Source organism: Protobothrops mucrosquamatus, unplaced genomic scaffold (assembly GCF_001527695.2).
Source record: "Protobothrops mucrosquamatus isolate PMUCROS unplaced genomic scaffold, P.Mucros_1.0 scaffold74, whole genome shotgun sequence".
NCBI classification, from domain to species: Eukaryota; Metazoa; Chordata; class Lepidosauria; order Squamata; family Viperidae; genus Protobothrops; species Protobothrops mucrosquamatus.
The window spans coordinates 184,478-208,112 of record NW_015386451.1 but is presented as its reverse complement, the minus strand read 5'-3'; the positions used below and the strand labels follow the sequence as shown (position 1 = coordinate 208,112).

Below are 23,635 nucleotides of genomic sequence, written 5' to 3'. Positions count from 1 at the left end.
GGAACAGCGTGTGAATGGCAAAAACATGTGATTAACAAAAAGGAAGGAGCTACAGCAGCCTCCTCTAGTTGTCTCCTGGACATCCTCCACAAACTTCCTAACACCGTCTAGGGAGGAGGGCATCAACTGAACTCTCACAACAGCAGCTCAACGGGCTGAAAGGTCCGAGCCAGAGGTGCCTCTGTTGAACTTGGGGGTCACAGAAAACTCCCAAAGGGGGGGAAGCTCCAGATTCAGAGAAATGGAGGCAACAAATGCCTCTTTCTTCGGGTGAAGGATGGAGACTTTGTCCTGCCAAGCAGAACGAGGCAAACTGCTTTTTTACCTCCCAGGAAGGCAAGTGGGGTGACCTGGAACTTGGCTTTTTGTGCAACTTGCTTCTGAAATCATTAGTAAGCACCAGGCAAGAAAGAAAGCTAGATTAACAAGGTTTAAGGCTCACACAGAAATGTTTGCTTCTGCATGTTTACAATTACTAAAAATTCTGTGTGAAACTAAACCCGTCAGGTGGGGAAAGCAAGCCAGCCAGCGAGCGCTTGGACCTTCTCCCGCCCTCCCGCCAGCCTTTGGGCCCGGCTCTAGCCACCCCCGACACTCGCCAACCCGCCCCCTCCCTCTCAGCCGCTGTTGCTCCCCTGTACCAGCCCTCAGACTAGCAGAAGAGGCGGACTGGACCCACTTCCCTCCCGTAGAGCTTGGGAGGAGGACAAGGGGTCATCGTAGCATCTGCCTCCAAGGGTCTGCCCAGCAATCAGGTTCCTTCTTTCCTGGCTGCGTTCAAACCTGCAAGACAGCAGCATCCTCCCTCAGCACATCTGGGAGATGCACAAGGAGACTCCTGGGCTGGAACAGGATGGGACCCTGCCCCAGTCTCTAGCTTGCATCGCCCAACAAGCCACCAGTTCCCTGCAGATGCAAGTCCACTCAGCACAGCTGTAGGTGGTCTGCACGGACCATCCTCCCCCTATGCCGCGCAGCAGCTATGGGGGAGAACTCTCAGGAGGGGGGCAAGTTTGGCCTGCCAAGTCCCATTTGCTTACCGCTGAAATATACTGGTTCTTGGGGAAACAGCCTTTCTCCATATCTGAGGAGGTTAAGAAGTCTGCTGCTGTGGGGAGCGGGGATCTCCAGTCCTCACACAAGTTGTGAAGGCAGCTGTCAGAACTGCTGGAGCCACTTCCAGGCAGGCCCTGGGAGGACTCAGAGCCCTCGGTGGCTAAAGGGAAAGAAGAAAACTCTGGGCACATTGAGAAGACACACAACCCTGTTGTTGTTGCTGGAAGAAGGGCGGAAGGGCTGCTCCTGCAGTCCCCCGTCCTCGGCACCTTTCCTACCTTTACCCCCCTCCCTCCTCAGCCACCTTCTCCTCCCAAACGGCTTTCTTGCCCGGAGGCGCTCCATCTGCGGACGAGGCTGCTTCCCCCCCCCCACCAGCTTTCCTAAACTGAACTGCGCTGAGCAGCCGGGTGGTGGCTGGTTAAAGGAGAAACCGCAGAGCTCCACATGGCCGCTCTGCCTTTTTACCAGCGAAGCAGATCAGCGCCGCCTCCAACGTCACCGGCTGCTGCTTTCTCCCAAGATCATTTATCAACAAGCCGGAAAAGCACAAGTAACAATTATAATAATAATAAAGTTGGAAGGGACCTTGGAGGTCATCTAGTCCAACCCCCTGCTGATGTGGCCTCTCTGAATATACCCGAAGGGCCAAAGTGACCTTTCCTGGAGGAGAGCCGCTCACCCAGAAGCCCTCCTTGGGCTTCTCACATACTGGTGGGACTAAATGGATCAGGCAGTTTGTAGTTCAGCATGTTGTTGTCACCAGGCCACGATATGAAGCTAGAATCTGGGGCACACAATGTTAGAGGAGCATTTATTAACCCATGTTTAGGTTTTAGCCCCAGGTGTCCTCCTGAGTCACCCAGGATCTCTTTCCTGCCGCTTTGAGAAGCGGCTGCTCAGAAGGTGCTCAGGGAGGTTGTGGCTTCCAAGGCAGAGGTTTGCTCCACAGGGGGCCAGGTGACCGTGCCCATGCTTGACCACAGCACCCAGCAGCTCCTTTCAGCTCTTATCTGGACAAATTATCACAAGAATTCTGGGTGCTGATGGGGGTCGCAGGATTAGGCCAACTTAAGAGAGATGTTGCAGGAAATCTCCTGGTGGACAATGTTTTCTGCAGTGGTGCTGGAAAAGGATGGATGATACGTACTCATGGAGGGCTGACTGCTCGTCTCGTTCTCCATCTCATCTTCCTCAGGGCAGACCCCAGCCCTTAAAGGAAGGTTGGTGGGCAGCACAGTAGGCAGCAAGGCCTGTTCCGGGTACATGTGAAGGTTGAGAGGCCCAATCCCGGAGCAGGAGGATGGGCTGCCAGCAGACAGAGTGGCCGGAGAGCTCTTGAAAGGGTTGGCGTGGTCAAAGAGAGACACAGCGATGGAAGCCCGAGTCCTGGCGCCTGCCGCAAAGAGAGGAATTCACCCTGTAGACCAGTGCAGCCTTGGACAGCCAAAGAACATGGGAGGAGCAAATTGGGGAGGGACCCACCTCTGCCTTTCATAATATAATTGATGGCTCGGTCCTGGATGGCAGCCTCACTGGGCCTGATGTCCAGGAAAGGCTTGTTCCCAACCCCCATGGACAGCATCTCCTGCATGCGGATTTCTAATGGGAAGTAATGGCAATTGTTAAGAAGCGCTCATGCCCCCCCCCCGTCCATCCCAATCCTTCCAGGGGGTGCAGCCTCACTCCAAATTCTCCGATTCTTCCACCCTGCTCCTCCACTGGAACGCAACATGCAACTGTCCCCCATCTATGAGTTTCCTACACACCCAGAATAACCTAGATGACAACAGGGAATATCCTCTTAGTCTGCAAGAATGGAGAATTCTGCTATCCTGTGGTGGGAAAGGAAGAAGAAATGGCCTTGGAAGCTATCAGGCAGCTGAGTCCCAAGTGGGCCACGAAGGGAAGGCAGAAGGGGCTGTTGGAGCGGCTGAAGAGACCCAGGCTCCAGGGGATCCAAGGCTGCCACGGAAGAGAGAGCGGGGGGGGGGGGAGAGCGGATAATATTGATCGACTGTGGGCCTACTTCTACAAGGAGAAGATGGTCTGAATGCAGCAGAAAGAAGCCCTGGGAGTTTCGCAGGCCTTAATTAACTTTTAGGGGAATTTAGCAATGGCTGCACACCTAGCTACACTTTTGATAGATACACAGCCACATCAGCAAAAGCAGTACTATTATCAGTATGGAGATAATTAAGCCAAGAACGGGAGAACAATTAGATGGCTAGGCAGATGCCAAGAAGGGTGGGGTAGAGCCAGAGCTGAGCTGAGGGCCATCTGCACATTATCAGGTTAAAATAGTTAAATTCACAGAGGAATTAATGTCTGTCTCTCCTTGGTATACCTGCAATATCAAGAAAAGAGGTAAAATAAAGAAAATAAGGCCAATGCAAAGCAGCAGGAGCAATTTTCGGCTCCTCACTAACTTTGTTTGGGGGAAGCTGGTAAGAAATGCTGGAGAGCAGTCATGGACCACCGCTCACTGTGACATCGTAACTGCAAGCCAGGCGCCCAAGCACCGAGGAGTGTTCAGTGCTGTTGTAACTTTGAACAGTCGCTGAACAAGTGGTCAGAACCTGAGGACCTGCAGTGCTACTAAATCATATTTCTATATAGACTTTCTAATGTTTCCTGTTTGTTCCCCGTATCGTGTGCAAAGAAACAACAATCCCTGGATCATGCAACCAGCAAAATACCAGATGCCTCTCCATCCTGCATGCTCCTCCTGGTCCTGTTCCCAGAACATTCAGCCTTGTCCTATTTTCCAGAATAGCCTCTTCTCCTGTGAAAACCATTCCAGGCACTTCCACAAGTCAGAAAACCGCCTGTAACGGTTTTATCAGCAGTCCTGGAGATGCCTAAATACGGCAACGGCAGCACCTTTGCCGTGAATGGAAGAGGGGAACCTGGAGGTAGACACTCTTTTGGTGCCTATTGGCACGAGACGCTGCACTGACCTAACCTTCCTTCACCTGGTCAAGGCACCCATCCTGCTGTCTCGCACCCTAACCCACCCCCCCCAGTCCCTAGCAGGTTCTGGCCAAGGACCTTACTTATGGTCTGCTCCCTAGGACTCTCTCATGCGCCCCCCTCCTTATTGGAAGCCAAATGGAGAGGCTGGGTGGGAACTGGCCTTTGTTGCGGGCAGCTTGTTCCCAGAGGATCCTGGTGATGTCGCTTGTCCAGGCCTGCTTGGCCTCTGGGCTGCTGGCTTGCAGGATGTAGGTGTCCCTGGATTTCCACCTTCTAAACCAGATCTCAAAGCACAGGCCGCTCTCCCCGGAGTTCTCTGTTAGGCCGATTTCTGCCATCTGGAGGGATGGAGATGAGAGTCCACTATGCATGATGCAGCTGAGACCGCCCGTGGGGCTGGGGGCAACTTCCATGGCGGACGAGGAATGGAGTTGGGGTCTGGGACAAGGAAGCCATGATGTCTGTGAGGCAACCCCTGCCTTGATCCTCTCAACAAGTCTGAGAGGCTGTGCACTGAGCAGCTGTGAGAAAGTCAGCTCCAGCCACTTGGCAAGGTAGATCATCTTTCCCTCAAAAGGCCACAAAACGTAAGATCCATCTAGGAAACGCAGCCCTTCAGGAGGAATCGCAGAAAAGCTGGGCATGGGACGTCCCGCACATCCAGTGGCAAGACAGTGCCTTAATCTGTGAGCCAAGCAGCGCCTGCTCTTGCCTCTCTCTTGTGCAGCCCACCCTCCCAACCTCGCTCAGCAACACCCGCTGTGGCGGCCCCCTGGAGAAGTCAGCACAGGCCCTCCTTGCCTTAAAGGAGCGCTTGTAGACGTAGACATCCAGGGCGCCCTCAACTCGCTTAGGCTTGCTGAAGAGGATCAGATCTTCGAAGAGGAAGATGTGGCGCTTGCACTTCCTTCGGCCCAGAGAAATGCTAAACTCGTCCTGGCGCATCAGCTGTCCCTGCTCCTTGAGGTTCACCTAGGCGGAGGAGCCAGGAGCTCAGTTATTCTCAGAAGAAGGCAGGTGCCCTCTCAGCAAGGCCCCGAGGATGCCACTGAAGGCGAGCAAGATGAAGCCCGGCCCCTTGCCTCCCCTCCCCTCCCCAGAGGTCCTAACCAGGTCCAATTCCACCTGGCAGCGAGGGATGGCTTTCAGGGGACGGCTGCTGCCAACAGCTCCCTGCCCGAGTGCATCCCTGACACGTGGGAAACGCCTGGCCCATGGCTTGTGGCTTGTGGAGACAGAAGCCCGGCAGCAGCTGCTCATGCAACAGCCCTGCGCACACATCCGTTTCCACCCTTCGTGGCCAATACGTACGTCACAGTCGCGGATGGCATCCATGGCCAGGAGGTCATTTCCGTGCCGCAGCTGGAAGCGCACCATCTGCTCCGCTGCTCGCAGGTACGCCAGCTCCTGCTCTTGGGCCTCCCCACCCGTCTTGATGAGATCCTTGAGGAGCAATGCGTACTTGCTCATGCGCTGGATGGGCTTCAGGAGGTAGGAGGCCAGGTTCATCTTATCTCCCAGCTGCATCTGCTTGAACTGCCGGCCAAGGAGAGCGGTCTCAGCAGGAAGGGGCCCCCAGAGCTCAGGCAGGGCCCCCGCGCCCATTGGAGGAGTTTGCCCCACTTACCCGGAAGAAAGCATTCCCGTGACTGGCCAGCAAGGAGTCAGACTGGGGCTTGTTCTTACTATACAAGGCATACATCCCAAACTGGTCTTTCTACAAGAAAGGACGGAAACACAGTCTAGCTGAGGATCTTCTCTCCACCTCCAGTAACATTACACCTTTTCAGGTAGTGGGGGGGGGGAAAGGCCACCACCATCACTCTGTGCTACCAGCAGAAGGACAGAGGTGGGTACCAGGATTACTGACTTGCTCCAACCTGTTTCCTGGTAATCCCCCTACCTACAGAAATCCTTCCAAGACTCATTATGACATTCCTGCGCGGAGGGCTGAACTTCAGTCATTATGAATACCTATTAACATTCTAGTAATGGCACTCAGATTTTTTTCCCTGCATAATTCAATTGTTCTGTGGCAAGAATAACATTATGAAGGGTCAATTTTTTATGCTCAAAAGCAATTTTATTCGCACGCTTCAGAGACATTCCTGGGCTGCAAATTTGCTCTAGATCGGACCATTTTGAACAGCAATTCATCATGAACCAAAAAAAGATCAGAAAGGCAGCTTGAGAGAAGAAGGAAAACCAATCTGGGGAGTTTTCTAAGCCTGTTGTGAACAGATTAAAGTCGCTGGCTTCTCTAAAAAGCCTGGGACCAGACTGACGCTGGCACCAAGGGGATGCTGGGAAGGCAGTGACTCTAAAAGGGCAAATGGGCAGGAAAAACAGGCAGCCGAAGGGCACGGGGCTCCACCCTCTTGGGCTGGCGGCTGCTCTCTGCCCGGAGTGCCGGGAGGGGTGGGGTCCGCAGCGGCCTTTGAGCAGCAGCAGGGAACTCTGCTGGAGCCTGCCCAGAACTTCCCTCTGCCAACATCTGGTGGGCTCAGCTCCTTCCCTCTCCTGCAGCCGCTCTCGGCCACCAGCTCACCTCCTCCTCTGCATTGGGCTGCCATGGATCCCCCCAGGAAACCCCTCCTTCCTTACGTGTCTGAGGAAGCAATGGCTGACTCGCAGAGGATGGCTGCAACAGTGCTCCAATTCTCTCAGGAAATACTGGCTGTGGAAGTTGTACATCTTCTCCAAATTCCCAAAAATGACACTTTGCTTTCCCCTCAGGTCTTGAGGCAGGTCCACCCGCTCCATTTCAGGAAAATAGTTGTCAAGGATGTAGCGCAAAGATCGCACATACTCCTGCTCTGTCCTCACCATCTCCTCCATAATATGCTGCGGTTTGCTGCAACACAGAAAAAGCAGACTAGGGCATTTTGGCACGATGCCTAATCAAAGCGCTGCATCCAACCTTTGCCTGGGTCATCTGCCCCTCCAGGGGTCAAGAGAAAAGAGCCCTAAAGCTGCAAGGCCATCACGGCGTCACAAGCTGGCAACCGACATCACCCACTGGAGCCGGCCAGTCCTCGTTACGTGAGAAGCAAGGGGAAGACGCACAACACAAATAAAGAGAACTTCTTGGACCAGGCAAGGCACAGAGACTTCTCCCCCGTGTTAAAGCTGCCCATCTCTGCTTGGCCCTCGTTCTTTCCCCCAAACTCTTCCAAACTGCCCCTCACACTCTGGCATTAAGGGCTGCGGTCTTCCTCCACCTGAGACACCAGGGCCCACATGCCCTGCAGGGAGGATGACTCTGAGACCAGCTACCTGCTGCTTTGCACGTCCCTCGGCAGCCAGACCCAGAGCGCAGCCCAAACCCACCTGCTCCAGCTCCTGGTCTCTGGCACAAGGCCCCTCTGCCTCTGAGCCTCTTGTGGGTGGAAGGCAGGTGAGGCAGCTGAGCCGAGGGGCTGCTGGCCTTCCCAGGGCCCACCCACTGACTCCGGGCTGCTGACTTCTAAGCCTTTAATCCAGACTCCGGTGCTGCCACAATGGCTCGGGTCAGCCCAAGTCCGAGGTTCCTCTGAGCTGGGGAGGTCAACACTGCGGGCCTTCCTCAGTCTCCTTCTGGAGAAGAGCTGTTCAGAGGAAGGGGCTTCCCCTGGGGCTTCCTGAGGGTCTCCCCCATCGCAGAGATGGCACGATGGCTTAGGAGTGTCAACAGCAAGCCGACAAGAGTGGCTGCAAGCAGTCTGGAGCAGACCCCCTCCAGCTCCATTGCAAGTGTCTACTGTGGGAAGCTGAGCTGGCTTTTCAGGTAGAGGCGCCATGTTGGGAGTTTGGGCCAGAGGACTCCTCTTGTCTGGACTGGCCAAGCGGGACTCTCCCTCTTCCGAGGGCCTCAGGTTGGGAGGACCTGGTGGTTGCTGGATCCTCAGCGCAGCTTCTAGCCTCATCTCCAAGCCACGCTTGGTCCTCTGACACTGGGACCAGACAAGCTGCCACTTCTTAAGAGGATCACTGCTTGGCAGCAGACAGGCCAGCTTCTTCATATTTTGGAATTGGGTGTCACTCATGCCTGGGTGCTGCTCCCAGTAGTTCTGCAGACCAGACCCAACAGCAGCAGAACCGTTGTCCCCACTGAGGCTGGCAAGGAACCGCGTCCCCTCCTCTGCCCACTTGTGCGCCTGCAGGGGAGGAACAGAAGCAAAAGCTCAGAGGAAAGGAAAAAGTGCTCGGAGCTCAAAGAAGCTGCTCAAGCTAGACCCAGTTCTCCTGGGAGCCTTCAGCTGGACCCTTCCGGGATCTTGGATAAAGAGAGGACTAGGCTTGTTCAAGGCCCAGGTGGGACACCTCCAGGCAATTCCAGGTCTACAGGCTGGACTGAGAAGTCGAAACCAAAGAAGAGACTCAACCCCTACCTACCTTGTGGCCAAGGAGAGAGCACTGAGTGCCAGGGCAAAGGAACCTTTGGCTTTTCCCTGCTCAATAGGCAGCCCTGGGACTCCTCAAGGACTCTTCAGGATATAGCCGGACTTCTCCTCCCCCCCCCCCGCCCACAGCCCTCGATTTCTCTGCTGCTGGTGGGACGCTTGGTCAGGGCCAGGAGGGTCTTAGCAGCCAAGAGGGACGGGCTAATTGCCAGCCCACAGGAGAGGGTAGAAAAGACCACTTTCTTTTAATCTTTTTGGCAGGCAAAGTACCAGCTGTGTCTCTTCAGAAGAACTCACCTGTTCCAAGAATCTGTAGAGCTCAACCGCCTGCTCTATCCGACTCCTGGTGTCCTCCAGATCTCTGCAGAATCCCTGCAGCTGGTTCTTGTACTCCTGCAGCTGGACTCTGCAGCCTGCCTGGTGTCCCGTGGCCAGTGGATCTTCCTCCCCATCCCACCTCCTCAGCGCTTCCCATCCCCTCTGGCAATATTCCTGAAAGCAGAGCACAGCAGGCTCCTTAGCCAAGCACGAAAGAGAGCCAGTCTGGTCTAGCGGTGGAGGCACCAGGTTAGAAAGCAGGAGATGGTGAATTCAGGTCCTGCCTTAGCTATGAAAACTGGTCTGAGTGAGAACCAATTTCTCTTGCTCAGGTCTCTCCCACCCCCCACCCCCCAAAGTCTGGCCATTAGGAGAGCTAAGCTCCTGCTAAGGAGACCTTCTTTCCTTCCCCCCTCCTCCCCCTCCTCACTGCTGTCCCGGGGTGCAGCAGCCACTAGCCCCCCCCCCCCCGACCTTCTGGAGAGGCTGCTGCACTCCCAGATCTGCTCCAGTCAGCTTTCCCATCTCTGGGTGAGAAGCAAATTCCTGACTCCAGGAATTTGGGGGGGGGTAGGGGGCTCTGCAATGCTCTCACCTCTTCACCCAGCCTTCCCAACTTTTCCTTCCTCCTTCCTTTTTTATGAACATTATTTTTATTCAACAGTTTTATACCATTTTAATGTCCTGTTGTATCACATTCTTTATTGTTACATTTAATAAAGGTGTAAGGACCTGCAATAGGAAATAATATATAAGAGAGAGGGAGAATGCATGGACTGTAGACCTTACATCTGCCGTAAGTGCCAAATCCTGGCACTGCCTTTGGGCTTGAAGCAGCCCAGCCAGAGAACTGTCCAGGGGGTTCAGCTCCAGGAGGCGCTTTGCACCGACATTCTTGATCCAGCTGCAGATCTGAGAAAAGGAAGCAAAAAATGCTGGCTCAGGCCGGTCAATGGCAAGAATGGCCCCCTCTAGCTCAAACTATGGGCCGATCTGATATCTGGAAAAGATTTAATTGCTAGGCTGTGGCCGTGAAGCACAGGGAAAGAGCCACAATCAAGGCCATGATCAGGTAAGCAGAGCCTGAATCCATCCAAGAAATCAGCACACAGCACACACACTCTTTGAAAGTCAACTGCACAAGAGAGAGCACGTGGGATCACACAGAGATCCATACATTAAAGCAACATACTGCAGAGTATTCCATATGACATGGCTGTTTATCTGAAGAAATCAATACAATGGAGAACCGCACGGGTAGATTTGATTGGGGTGAATTGTAGTGGCTGTCACAAATATTTGCATCCCTTTTAGTTCTGCCTTTTACTCTATCTTGTAACACATGGTTTTATTATTGTTCTCTATTTTGTATTCTGATGTGGACTAATGACTAATTTGTTACAGTTGTTAATCCAAAAAGGTAGTTTGAGTAAACATCTCAGACAGTTACTCCCCTCCCCCCCCCAGTTCACATGAAGATCAAGAAGAGCCGGGACAGTTGCGTCACCCCCGTCAAGGCTTCCCAAGAGGCTACCCTCAAGCACGGTCAACACTCCTTCAATATTATAAAATGCTTGAGATTATCCCTTTCCTCTTTTGAAGTCCACCCATCTTCTCAACACCCTTCCCTAAAAAAGAAAGACAACCAGGACTGATGGTTCCAGCAATGTAGGTCAGGACCGTTTCAGTGGCACTCGGTCTGAAGGATAAGGACGGTCATGTGGATGATCATTTATAGACACCCCATTGCAAAAGAGGGCAGTTTACAACATTCAGTAAAGTTTAAAGCAATTAAAAGCATAACCACAAAGTACAATACCCCATACAAGAACAGCTGCAAGTCAAAAAACACAACAGGAGCTCCACCAACACACCAACCTCAGGCCTGGGACTTTGCAATATTCAACAAGGACTTCAACAATGTTACCCTCAATCAGGTTCACTTTCCAGACATTCCCCTAAAACCACCCAGGGGAGCAGCTGAGCTGGAGCAATTCAGTCCATGCATGACAACCACAGCCATTGCTAACGATGGGGGTGGAGGGGAGATTTCTTTTCATACTGTTTTTGTCACTGCAAATTGGCAGTAATTTCATGGAGTCATCCAATAATACCTCCACATTATCAGAATTCCTTGGAGGTCGAAAGAAAGTCCACTGAAAATATGAGGTCTAGCTGGCTGCTTATTTTTCACTCCCCCAAATTCAGGGCAGCCCTGACAGCCCAAAGGCACCCGTCTGATAGCCTTGGAAAACATCTGGCACTGACTTCTTGGAAGCACTGCTCCACAGCTTCCAATCCCATCAGCAGTTCCAGGGCTCGGATGCGCCTGTTAGAGACCAGCACCAGCTGGTGGGTTCCTTCGTCCACTTCTGCATAAAGAGCACCAGCCACTTTCACAGCATCTCTGAGAGAAAAGCAAAGGCCAATCAATGAAGTTCCAACCCCGCCTGTCAGGGCTAGTTGGATGCGGGAAACCAGCTCACCTCCCTATTGAAATGGCCTGGAAGTATGGTCTGGGGATATTTTCAATTTGTCTTTTCCCCACCTGTTTGCTTCAGACCTTGCCTGACTTTTGCTGCATTCAGTTTGTTCTTGGTAAAAGTACCTTTCCTCTGAATCTATGGAGTCAAAGGTTTTCTTTCCTAGGAACTGATCGGAGGCAGCCCTGACACCAACGGATTCTGCTTGCTCTACTCTGTCACCGCTTTGTTCTCAGTAAAGTATACTCTTGGAAAAAGAAATGAAGCAGGAGTCTTTATTTGCTAATTAAACTAAGTCGGATGGGGGACAGTGGCCTTGCAACGTGTAGCTCACAGTGGCCTGTATTAAGTTTGAGGGTCTGTGGTGCTCTCCGAGCTTGCTTGTTTTCATGCAAACATTTCATTAACTAGATAACATCATCAGTGCTGTATTAAGTTGTATTGGAACATTCCCATTGCAATCCCTGAATCTCAAGATGCGTGTCATGTGCTCAGCCCCACCATACCCATCAGAAGGAAAACCTCTGATCATACCAGATGCTTCGTAAAACAGCTTCTGAAGAATGGAGCACACGTAAGGTGGCTGTCTGAACTCTGCAGGCAGAGCACAATTTGGGGATGTTATGGAGCACTGCGGTGAGTCCGGTCATCACCCACAGCCCATCCAAAGGCTTTGGGATTCCCTGAGCTGCAACCCTGGAGGCTTACTTGGTTTACTTTTTGCTAATCAGTTAGCTACAGTGTGCAGGACGCGCACGGCAATAGACTTTAATTGATATCAACTGGGAGAAAAACTCCGCAAGTGGGAGATCAAACAGGTTCCTGATGAACCTAGCTTGCAACCTTAGTAAAAGATGAAAAAAGCCTGGATTCAAAAGTGAGCACTATCTGGCTGCTGAGATCTCTGTATACTATTGTTTTAAATACATTTTATTGCAAAATTCCCAGGGAGAATCTCGCTTTTGGTTGAAGGCAGCTTAACTATTAGATGGGAATAGCCAAGGGCTTGGACTTCCAGGGGGAGAAAAGGATGGATTAGCCCATTGCCAAAGAGCAGAGATGATGCCCAGGTGGAGATGGCAGCTGGGGAGGGAGCCAGGGACAGTGGAGTGTCTCCAGATAAGAAGCAGAAGCCAAGAAATCGCTCAGGTGTGCAGCTCCTCAGAAGAAAACCCAGAGGAAGCCTGAGGGCGATTCACACATGGGAGGAGTGGAAGAAACACCAAGCTGAGAGCTCAAGAGGGGCCGGTTCAAGGACCCCGGGGGTCGCCCCAAACTCCACTTTCGGATCACAATGATGTAAGAAGCCACAGAGATCTTCTGAGCAGCAGAGCAACTGACTGATCTTTGGACTCAAATTAAAATAAAAAGCAAAGAAATAATTATAAAGATTTAAAAATAAACAAAAGCAAAAAAGCTTGCAAAAAGTCTGCATTAAGAAACTTTAAAACAGATTAAGTGGGCAGTTACATTTGGAATAGCATTTCCTTTAAAGTACTATTGAATTAATTAAAGACTTAAGAAATACATAAGTGGGAATGTTTAAACTTGCTACAAAGGATGATTGGTTAGTTTCATTAAAGAAATAAGGGAAACTTGCAAAAAAAAAAAACCACCCATGTGACTATAGAACTACAGAGTGCCAAATGGGACTAAAGAATTAAGAATACAAAGAAAAAAAAGGGGGGGGGGAGTTAATGAGATCCCCGCAAAGAAGTCCACGGAAGGGAATGGCAGGGACACTCCCAGGGGGAAGAGCCTTGTTCCTGCAGAGTTGGCGCCTTCGCATCGCCTGCCCCCTCCTTGGCCCCCCTGCTCCCTACTCCCACAGCAGGGTCACCTGCAGTCCTCAGACAGCGTCCCGCAGGATTCCTCCTTCCTGAGGCTGGCCAGGAGGGCACCCCCCTCCAGCTGCCACCTGGCCAGCCTTGGGTCATCCAGAACCATCCTCATCATTTGCCTGCAGCTCTTCAACAGGGCACCAGCATCCTAGAGTGAAGGAAAGACACGCAGGGCTGCTTCAGGCTCCGGCCTTCTTGCCAGAGGGAGGGCAGTGAGCCACCTTCGTAGCCACTGGCAAGGGGGCGGCTGGCCCCTCCAGGGCCTTTGCACCCAAACCCAAAGGTTGGAGGAGGGTGTGGGTTTTTTTCTTAAAATGCCCCCTTACCACAGGCACTCGGCCCAGGGAACCTTTGCTTCTTATCAGGATGGAGCCAGAGACTCACCTGGGGTTTCTCCGGCCATCTGCTGGACTCCACCGTTTCTACAGCCTCTTTGAGGAACAGGCGAGCCTCTTGGCACCCGGAAAGGAAGCGCTCCAGACGCTGCAAGTTCAGCACCACCACGTGGGTTAAGCAGCCATTCGCCTGCAGCAGCTCCCAAACCCAAGCCAAGGCCCTATTTTCTCCTCAAGGAAAAGGCTTTGCCACTCCACCTGGACAGGAGAGCCTGCCTTTCCAGAGGAGCCGCCCCGGGCCAGAAGCCTTCCCCAGCACACTCCCACCCGCCTCTCTGGGGCACCAGGACCCCCTGCGTCCCACTCCTCTTGGCCCTCTGGAAACCCCCCCCCCCCACTTAATCCATTGCCCCAAAGAAAACAGTCTTTCTTCTTAAACATCTGGAGATCAATGTTCTTAACCGATATACCCAGTTCCACGTTTTCTGAATGTTTGCTTATCTTTGCATGAATATGATCAGAACATCAGAATTTGTTCTTTTGTAGATCTTGCTGGTTTCATGATATTATCTATATGTGTTTGGTCTGTTGTTCTCTTAAATATTACCTGAACGTGTCAGTCCTACCAATGTATAAAGGGTGTCAGCCCCCATCCCGGAACCCTGCTGACTTCCTGCCACGGGGGAAATCCACCCAAAGGGAAATGCTGGAGGGGGGGAGGCACTTGCATCAAGCCCACTGTCAATACCATTGTTATCCATCACGTCATGTCATGTGCCGGTATGAAAAAGTAGATTCAGGAGGAATACTAGCCCCTTCTCCAATTAACTGTATGAAAAGATGTAAGTTTTGTGAGCTGTAGCTCCCTTCGTCAGATGAGGCTCTCAATAAAATGGGCTGACTGGAAAAGGTATTACTAGACTCCTGCTTCATTTTTACCTCCTGAAGCTAACACCTTACATTCAATCCCAGAGCCCTGCCCTCCTTCTAGCTGCTATGCTGGCAGCCAACCATCCTCGCACCTGGAGGTCAGCCTCTGGCCAGCTCCCCTGCGCGAGAATCCTGCCCATTCCTCTGTGGAAAACTGGCCTGGAGGGAGGGGAGGGGGAGTGAGCTGCTTGTTTCGGGTTATGCCACCACATTTTCATGGTCTTTAAATCTGAATTTTGCCTTATTCGTTCCAAATCATGGCATCTGTTCTTCTGTAGATCTTGCTGGTTTCATGATATTATCTCCATGTGTTTGGTATGTTGTTCTCCTGAAGAATTCTCTTATTCAGATCAGAGTTTGTGCTTCCTTACATAATGGCAATTACCACCTATATACTTGGTACCTGGTACGAGGCTAGCCTTTCGGAATGCAGGGCTCGGTTTCTGCCAGACCTTTATGCAGCCTGAAATGTCCTATTCATCTGGCCACAGAGCGTTCCTCCCAAAGCATGGAGGGCCATCCAGCTGCTTTCTGGGAAACGGGAGCATCGCCTCCTTGGCGAGCGGGGGCTTCAGCCCAGCTCTTCTCTCCTGAATCCCATTTGCATCCACGGCAAGAAGAGGCCTAAGAACCGCAACAGTTGTTCTGAGGATCCTCCAGACGGTCTGCTAGATCGATTTTGACAGGAAGTCGCTTGAGAAGATTCACTGTTGACCCAATTGTGTGTCTAACTTTGGATTGATGGAGTCCTGGAATTCTAGAAATGGTTTTGTAACTTCCATTTTGGGGCAGCATACCACACCCCTAGGATCTGCCCAGTGGGAGCCACCTCCAGTGGCTTTGAACAGGCACTGCCAAAAGTAATAGCAAATCATAAGTGGCGTCACAGGACAACACAACCCGAAGGACCAGTGCATCTTCCCCACTTCGTATATAAATGTATGTTATACATTCAACCCTGGTTCTCATAATATTCAATGGCAAAATATGCAAAAATTCAGAAAGTCCACGAGAGAGAGAATACTTTTTCATAGAACTGTAGATTTCCTGAAATTCTGGATTAGTCAAAGGTTATGTTTTCATGCCTGCCTCACCATTTGGAAGTGCAGCCAATCCTGATGGCAATAGGGAAGCGACCCACCGAATTCTTGGGGCAGCTGCTGGCTCTCAACATGTTTGTGGAGGGACTTCAAGGAACTGAGAAGTTCACACTGTGGAAGAGAAAGGAGAGGCATTCTCACATCAGACCAGCTTACCTTTCCCCAAATACTGCACAAGACTGAAAACTGGCAATCACTAACCTCCAATCCATATCACCTCTCCAGTTTGGTTTGTTTATTATTTATGTATTAAATTTATGTGCCGCTCATCTTTTTAGAAATGACTCTGGGTAGCTGACAAACATTAAAACTAGTACAGCAGGATTGCCGTGGGGCTGCTTCCTCCTCCTTTACAAAATCTTGCTTTTAACTTCCCCAAAGCTTTGGGATGCAGGACAACAGAATCAGACCAGCCCAAGCCGAGGATCCCTGAACCCCGAGCCTCCTCGCACCTGCACAGCAGCCGGTTCTTCTACCTGGATGGTGCGGCCTCCCTCCACAAGGAGCAGGGCTCTGTGGATGCAGTGGGGGATGGTCTCCTGCAATGATAAAATGCATTTTTCTACAGCTCCTGCTCCAGTCAAAAGTTTTCTTTGACATCCAGCTACAGAAGGATTTGGCAGGAACGTTCTCTCCATTCCTCTATGAACAAGGAAGGAAGAGGCCAAATGGAAGGACTCCAGAACCGCAGACGCTTGCCTTAAGGCCAGGCCCTTCATGCCTCAGCGGTTTCTTACCCAAACGTTCCCAGCACCTCCAGGGCATCTAGACCTGGTGTGATGGGACACTGGCAAAGAACTGGGAGAGGAAAACAAGGGCTCTGTGTGCCCGGTGGGCACCCAGCAATGGTAGAACAGCATTCAGAAGAAGGAAGTCTCACCTGCAAAGTGCCTAAGGCTGTAAAGACAGCTGGGACTGGAGAAGATCGCCGGGCATCTACCAGGATGGTTAAGCCCAAGGCTTTGCGCTCCGGCCTGAGGATGGAAGGGAATAGGAGACAGGCAGTGTTGCTACTAATCGGGACCAGCGGCTCCTTTAACTCCTCCGCCCCTGCAGGCTGCCTTCCCAGGGCAAAGACTCCCTACCAATAAAGGAGAATATCTGTAGCCCAGGGCTGAAATGGGGGCTCCTTGTCCTCTCTTGAGCTTGGTGGTGTTCTTGCAGGCTTTCATTACCCAAACTAGGTAACATCATCAGTGTTAGTGATGCACTGATGATGTTACCTAGTTTGAATAATAAAACATCTGCCAAAAAAAAAAAAAGCTCAGAGAGCACCAAGGAGCCTCAAAGATCTCCCAGTTCTTCCTCTGCACCTCCCCCCCCACCCACCCCACCCAGTCCGAAGCAGCCAGAAGTCTTCCTCTGGCCTTGTAGGTCTCAAGGCTGAGGGCAGGCAGGCAGGCAGGCAGGCAGGCAGAGTCACCAAGCCAGAGGCAACAGTAACAGGGTTTGTTAGTTTCTTAATGGATGATAGTAGTTCCCCCACCAAGTTTCAAACTCTACCATGAGGGTCTACAGCACGGGTGTCAAACTTGCTGCGTCTCGTGATGTGTCGCAACGTATCATGACTTTTTTCGCATTGCCGGAGCTGGGGTGGGCGCGGTCTGCGCATGATGCAACCTGCCCACGGGCCGGCATTTTGACACCCCTGGTCTATAGCTACTCAAAATATTCCTTGAGATCAGGGAATATTTACACAGAACAGTGAATAATTATAGCGGTATATCTAAGCTGCCGTATCTGGGATTTCCAGAAGACATGGAAGTTTCAAAGCCAGCTAAGAGCCACATCTGTTTTTCTCCACTTGCTGGAAATCTACAATTATAAAGCTAAGAACTGACAGAACAGTTACAGTATTCAGTGCACAGAACACTCGTTGACCGTGTCTGCCTTGCCTTTTCCCACAAACCTGAGAATGCTGCGTAAATACAGGAGAAGGCGGGTTATTTCACTGGCATTGCAGTTCGGGCACAACCAAATTGTATTCCTCATTGTGATGATGACCACAGCACGCCCATATCTGTCTCTGGTACCTGAGAAAGAGGCTCCATTTAATTTGTCTAAGTAATTAGGCAAAAAGAACAACCAAGACCCCTTGAAGTGGCCACGTATTGCCCTCCAATAAACAGAGAAATGCCTTTTTCAACCTATCTCATGAATGAATGGATACAAACATGGCAAAATGTTTGAAATAGCAGGACGATAGAAGTTGAAAATGATCAGCAGAATAGGAGAAACACAAGCTCAGGTCTGGTTCTGAAAGCAGAGTTGGGCCCACATAGACTACCACTTGTTTTCTTCGAGGACAGATCTTCCTGACCCTCACTGGGAGTCTGGCTGCAGAGAGCCATAAACCATTTTGGGGGGAATGGCTTGTCCCCCAACCCAGCTGGCAACTCAGGCTGGTTCTCTTATGGATCCTCGGGTCCACCACTTCACTCTACAAAGATTTCAGCTCTTCCTGCTCTTGCTTAGAGCCCCTGACTGCCCACTGTTCCTCTGCAGCGGGGGAAAGCCAGACTGTGGTTGTCCTAGGGAGACCGCCCAGCAGTGCAGAGGCTCTGGCTGCTTCTTTGGGGAGGGGGCCAACGCACAAAGGCCCAACCTCCAGGGAGAAAGTGGAAGTGTTTTTCAGGTTCGCAAATAACTCTTTCCCTGACCATTGCCTTCTTCACAAATCATAAAAATAGCAACGACCTCTGGAGGCTTTACCTGGCAGGCACGCAGCCCCACTCCAAAGCATCTCCCAATTCACACTCTTCATTGGCAGGCTGCTGTTATCAGCTTCTTCGCTGGCCTTTTCTGTCCCACTCGATGATGCTTCTGTAACAAGAAACAGCTTTCAATGCTAAGAGTTCAATTATTCCCATTTGCATTCAGAGACAAAGCAGATGCACATTGATTTATCCTGCCTCTTTGCAATTGCTCTGAACTGGACAAACCCAATGAGGTTTACCGTAGGTGATGAAACATCTCTTCTTGCACACACACACACACACACTTACACCTGCTATTGCGGAGCAGCCTGCGCTTGCTGCCAAACCTTGGAACTTGGGAGTCCTAGTGGACAATCACTTAAACTTAAATTTAAACTTAAATCGTCCTAGTCAACGACCATCCTAGTGGATGATCACTTAAACATGAGCCAGCCATGTGCAGCCAAAAAAGCTAATATGTTATATAAACAGAGGCATAGAATCAAGATCACGCAAAGTATTAGTACCGCTTTATAAAGCCTTAGTAAAGCTACACCTGGAATACTGCAGCCAATTTTGGTAACCACATTACAAAAAAGATGTTGGGACTCTGGAAAGAGTGCAAAGAAGAGCAACTAAGATGATTTAAGGCCTGGAGACTAAAACATATGAAGAACGGTTGCAGGAATTGGGTTTGGCTAGTCTAGAGAAAAGAAGTAGGGAGGACATGATAGCAGTATTCCAGTATTTGAGGGGCTGCCACAAAGAAGAGGGAGTGAATTTATTTTCCAAAGCACCAGGAGGCAAGACAAGAAGCAATGGATGGAAACTAATCAAGGAGAGAAACAACCTGGAATTAAGGAGAAACTTACTAACAGTGAGGACAATTAACCAGCGGAACAGCTTGCTACTAGAAGTTGTGGGTGCTTCATCACTGGAGTTTTTCAAGAACAGACTGGACAGTCACTTGTCTGAAAAGGTATAGGGTCTCCTGCTTGAGCAGGCGGTTGGACTAGAAGACCTCCAAGGTCCCTTCCAGCTGGATTCTGATGTATTGCTTAGTTTGTACTCTTAGAAGTCCTCCTCTGCTAGGAAACAGCCATGGGGGTGAGGGGGAGGCTGGTCGGAGCCCTGATTCTTCCTGACTCATGTAGCTCTTGCCAGCCACCCCACAATAGATGTAAATGACTATTGTTGTGTCCCGGGCTCACGTGATCCCCTTTGCGACCTTCTGACAAGCGAAGTCAATGGGGAAGCCAGATTCACTTAACAACCAGGTTACTAACTTACCAACTGCAGTGATTCACTTAACAACTGTGGCAAAAAAAGTTGTAAAATGGGGCAAAACTTACTTCACAAATGTCTCACTTAACAACAGAAATTTTGGGCTCAATCCTGATCGTAAGTCGAGGACTACCTGTACAGCTTTTTTTTTGGATGAGTGAGAAGCTTTGTTCCTTTTTTGTGAACAATCATGTCATCACAACTTTTGTCGTGTTGCTAAATTTTGGCAGTATAATCTGGGAGTTCTGGTCTAGCACAATAATTGTCAAGATGTTCATTTTATACACAATTTGCAAGCTCATTCCTGTGCAATAAGACAGAAGTCTCCAGCACTGCACAACGCCCACGTGTGAGACACTCCCTCGGCCCGGCCCGGCCCAGCCCGGCCTTCGTGCCCTCCTGATTTTGGGGAGACGAAGGCTTAGTAGGTGTGTAGGCTATTCAGTTGGAAACTAGCATACTGCAAAGTGAACGGACAGCCACCAAGCACAATCTTCATTTCCAATAATGCCAGATGACCCACGAGGATTTTATTTAGAAAAATCAGCTCACCACAGCCTAAAATGAGCACTGCGATTCTTTAAACATGCTCAATTTGACAAGGAAAAAATAAAAAAAAGATAAACTAGAAATTATAGGAAGCATCCAGGGGCTACAGGGAGTTTGCTGTGGTAATTAAATGACCTCCCCTGTGCAATACGACAACTGTGTCACAAATGGGCTAACCTCTCTGAGGCAATTCTTTGCCGAAAAGCCCATGGCATATTTTCAAAATCCTAAATATGTCCCCTAGCCGAAAAGGTTGCTGGCCTCTGCAATTAACCCCTTTAACGTTCTGAACTTGGAATTCCTGCCCTTCTCATGCGCTTGCACACTCGGTCTGCCACGAGACCATTTTCCCAGCAAAGGGCAGAAAGTGCCCGAATGCATCATACCTGCGGCCTGATCCCCCTCTGGGATGGGCCTGGTGCGCTCAGGCAATGTCACAGCTGGAAACAGCGCTGGGAGAGAGGATACCAAGGAGTTCATCTCCGGGTCGCTAGGCTGAAACTGGCAGGGAGCTTCACGGATTGAGTTGTGCCCATTTTCCAGGAAGGCCCCCACGCCTGACTCCTTGTCTGGGGAAGGGGCGTGCGATGTGCTTGAGAGACCGGGCTGATCCACAGAACATGCTGCAGCAACACCTGGGTGAAGGTGACTGCAGGGGGGCCCTGTCTGTTCAGAGACTTCTGCTGGAGGCCTGGGGCCCTTTTCCTTCAGCTCTGTTCTTGCGCTCTTGGGCTCAGCCTCAGAACCGGGGAGCAGAAGACTGCCTCCCGCTCGCTCTTGACAACCGTCCGCATTTTCTTGCCCTGCCTTCTGGGAAAGGGAGCTTTTCGGGATCAAAGGGTCTCCAGAATTAAGCTGCCACTCATTCTTAGGGGGGCTTTGTGTAGTCTGCCATTGGTGATTTCCTTCCATGCTTATTCTATTGCCCAACTCCATTACCGATTCCTCTGGTGTCCCTTCCACGTGTTCCAACCATTCAGAAGACGGACCTTTAACTTCCACCAACTGTGTCTGGGAGGACGGGTGATCAGCCCCTTTCCTCCTCGAAAAGGCTCCCACCTGTGATGATTCCATTGTGGTTGGAGAAGGTGCCTTTCCCTCCAGCCTTACTTTGGAGCTGTCAGAATGGCAGCTTCTGATCTCCCCCTCGGTCGGGAGACGGCCGCCTATTCGGTCTACACCCAAAACATCAGGACGGGATGCAGAAGGCTTGGGGAACCCTGAGCTGCCTCCCGCTCTGGCAGACGGGCCTCTCCCCGGAGCCTGGGCTTCAGCCTCCTCTCCATCCTTGTAACCACACGTGGCATACCGCCAATCAAGCTCCCGTTCCGGATGTGTTGATAATGTCTCGGCAAAATGTGGCTCCTTAATAATAGAGGTAGCAGTGGGAATCAAAGGAGCTGGACAATTCTCTGGAACGCCAGGATGTTTTAGGAACAATTTACCACTGTCTGTTTCATTATTTACAGAACATGCAACATTAATAGTTGGCATGTCAGGAGTCCTCAGCTGCCCAGATGGCACCGATGCAAGAGCTGAACCAGCGCAATTTCCCCAGCCAAGGCTATTGTTCCGACTAAGCTGCTGGCTGTCCTTGGCTTCCAGCCAATGCCAAGTGCCGGACTGAGCTGAAGATCCTTTGGGGCGGCCAGAGGTGGGCATGGAGGCACCTGCCAAGTCCCTCTCTTCTCCCTCCCCATCACTGTCACAGGCCTTCCCGACCGCTGGGTCCCCACATGCCTGACCAGCAGGCTCCTCCACTGGGGTGATGCCAAATGAGTTGGCCTCGTGGAAGACGTGGGGTCCCCCTGAAAGACGGCTCCTGGGCGACACCTCCACAGGGAAGCCCAGAGCAGAAGACTTCTCAGTCATTGGGGCAAAATGCACATTCTTTTTATTTTTTCAAATAGTTTGGGACTTACTGATAAATTCTGGATTGACTATTTTATCCCGAGGCACTCAGAATATCTCACCATCTGTGGCTAACAAGCAGTTTTCCAATGTGGTTCCCAACCATTTCTGCTGATGGAGCTCAGCCATTCCACAGCAAAGACAGAGGCACACAAGGCAGGAGGTACCACAAACTCCTCCACGTTACGTTTGTCCTTGGCCAAGCATTTCACTATAATCCCTGGAGACCTTCTCAAGTACGGAACCACTTGCAGGTAAAAGTCCTCCAGTCTCGAGGTCCATCAGTCAAGAGAAGCCATCTGAATGACGATCTTCTCATGACTGCAAAGGGGCCGGCCTGCATGCTGGACGAGCGAACTGTAATACTGAACCTGATGGGATAAGAAAAGTCAGGGGAATTGTTTAGAAGCAGTTTCTCAATAAGGGAGAATCTAATACCACCCCACCCATCCGCCATGCCATAATTATAAGCATCCCATAATTGAGGAAAAGCTATTTCAGGTTCATAGTTGCTTAAAGATATTATTAAGCCCGGCACACACTGATGCAGGCAAGCATTACTTATTCTAAGAAGGAAGCTGTCCTTACTTGTGGAATAAGGCAGAACTAGCGCATACAGGCTCTTTCTTTTTTGCATGAACAACAGAAGTGAGCCACAGAGTGTTTATTTTTGCTGTTAATAATCAGGCCTGACATTTGTTACATGCAGCAGATATAAACCTGCTCAATAACACTTGCAGTTTTTTAAAGAGTCATCTGCACAAACGTAATTTTGGTAAATACAAGTTATATATGTTTAATACAATAAACTCTGGTGATTCAGGCCCTTGAAAGCTTCTGCAGTATTGCTCTATTTGTTTAGGAACAAGTGGGGCAAAGAATCGCAATGCTTTAGGCACATTTAAAGGTTTCTCGGCTGCAAACCCAGCCTGGCTATTAAATTCCCCCCCCCCTCCTAGATGATGCTGGGGGGGAAGGTTTCTGAGCACTCCTTTTGAACCTGGAGGCAGTAAGATACTCACAAGCTTCTTGTCGGACCCACTGCAAAATGCACTTGGCAGGAATCAGGAAGCCGATGAGGTAGCACAGGCCATCCCCGCTGTAGAGCTTTTCCACCACATCAAAGACCTGGCAGAGAACTGTGGCTGGTGTGATTTCAAAGGGAGGATAAAACACGGAGAGGATGTTCTCGATGCAGCCATCCAGGGACTGAGAATCCTGCCAAGAGAATGAGAGTCAGCAGAGCCAGCAACTGGGTCTCTCAGGCTACAATCACAAAGGGCAACTGGGGGACCTCCTCATTCCTCCAAACCCCCAACTCTCCCAAACACAGTTCCTGCAGCGCCAGAGCAGAGCGCTCACCTAGTCCCGAGTGGCGGCAGACAGCTTACACTGCAAATACTTTCCTGACTGAATAGGGTGTGCCTCTTGTTAAACTGTTGTGATTGTAGCATGTGGGAGAATACATGGCATGTGCATGTGAACGTGAGAGAAAGAGGCAGAAGAGCACGCACCAGAATGTGTCTGTCTTGTTCTTATAATGCTCACAATGCCACATTCTCAATCACTAAACTATACACGATAATAAACTCAGTTTAGGTTCAAGAATTCTTTATGGCTATACCAATTCCCTTCATTCAGGATATATCATGCAGATGAAACAAAATGCATATGGCAACATTGCATTATTTGCCCTGACATTAATGTCAAGTCCCGTAAGCATTAGAATACATGACAGGCGAGAGGCAAAGATTAGCATGGAGATGTACTTAGA

At 50.7% G+C, this 23,635-nt stretch overlaps 1 protein-coding gene across 1 annotated transcript; it reads right to left on the bottom strand.

The window, feature by feature from the left end:
• Positions 1 to 64: 64 nt before the first annotated feature.
• PLEKHG4 (pleckstrin homology and RhoGEF domain containing G4) lies at positions 65 to 23,094 on the bottom strand (the record flags this gene model as incomplete). Its single annotated transcript, XM_015812170.1, is given in 24 exon segments — positions 65 to 97; positions 1,041 to 1,216; positions 2,207 to 2,452; positions 2,542 to 2,658; positions 4,193 to 4,370; positions 4,834 to 5,004; positions 5,344 to 5,568; positions 5,660 to 5,749; positions 6,637 to 6,886; positions 7,483 to 8,168; positions 8,712 to 8,906; positions 9,522 to 9,644; positions 11,001 to 11,139; positions 13,056 to 13,204; positions 13,441 to 13,539; positions 15,416 to 15,532; positions 16,302 to 16,395; positions 17,331 to 17,454; positions 18,134 to 18,244; positions 20,337 to 20,445; positions 21,061 to 21,772; positions 21,866 to 21,965; positions 21,968 to 22,232; positions 22,870 to 23,094. Coding segments are annotated over 24 exon segments (4,734 nt in total), but the record flags the coding sequence as incomplete, so codon positions are not given.
• Between the last annotated feature and the right edge of the window lie 541 nt (positions 23,095 to 23,635).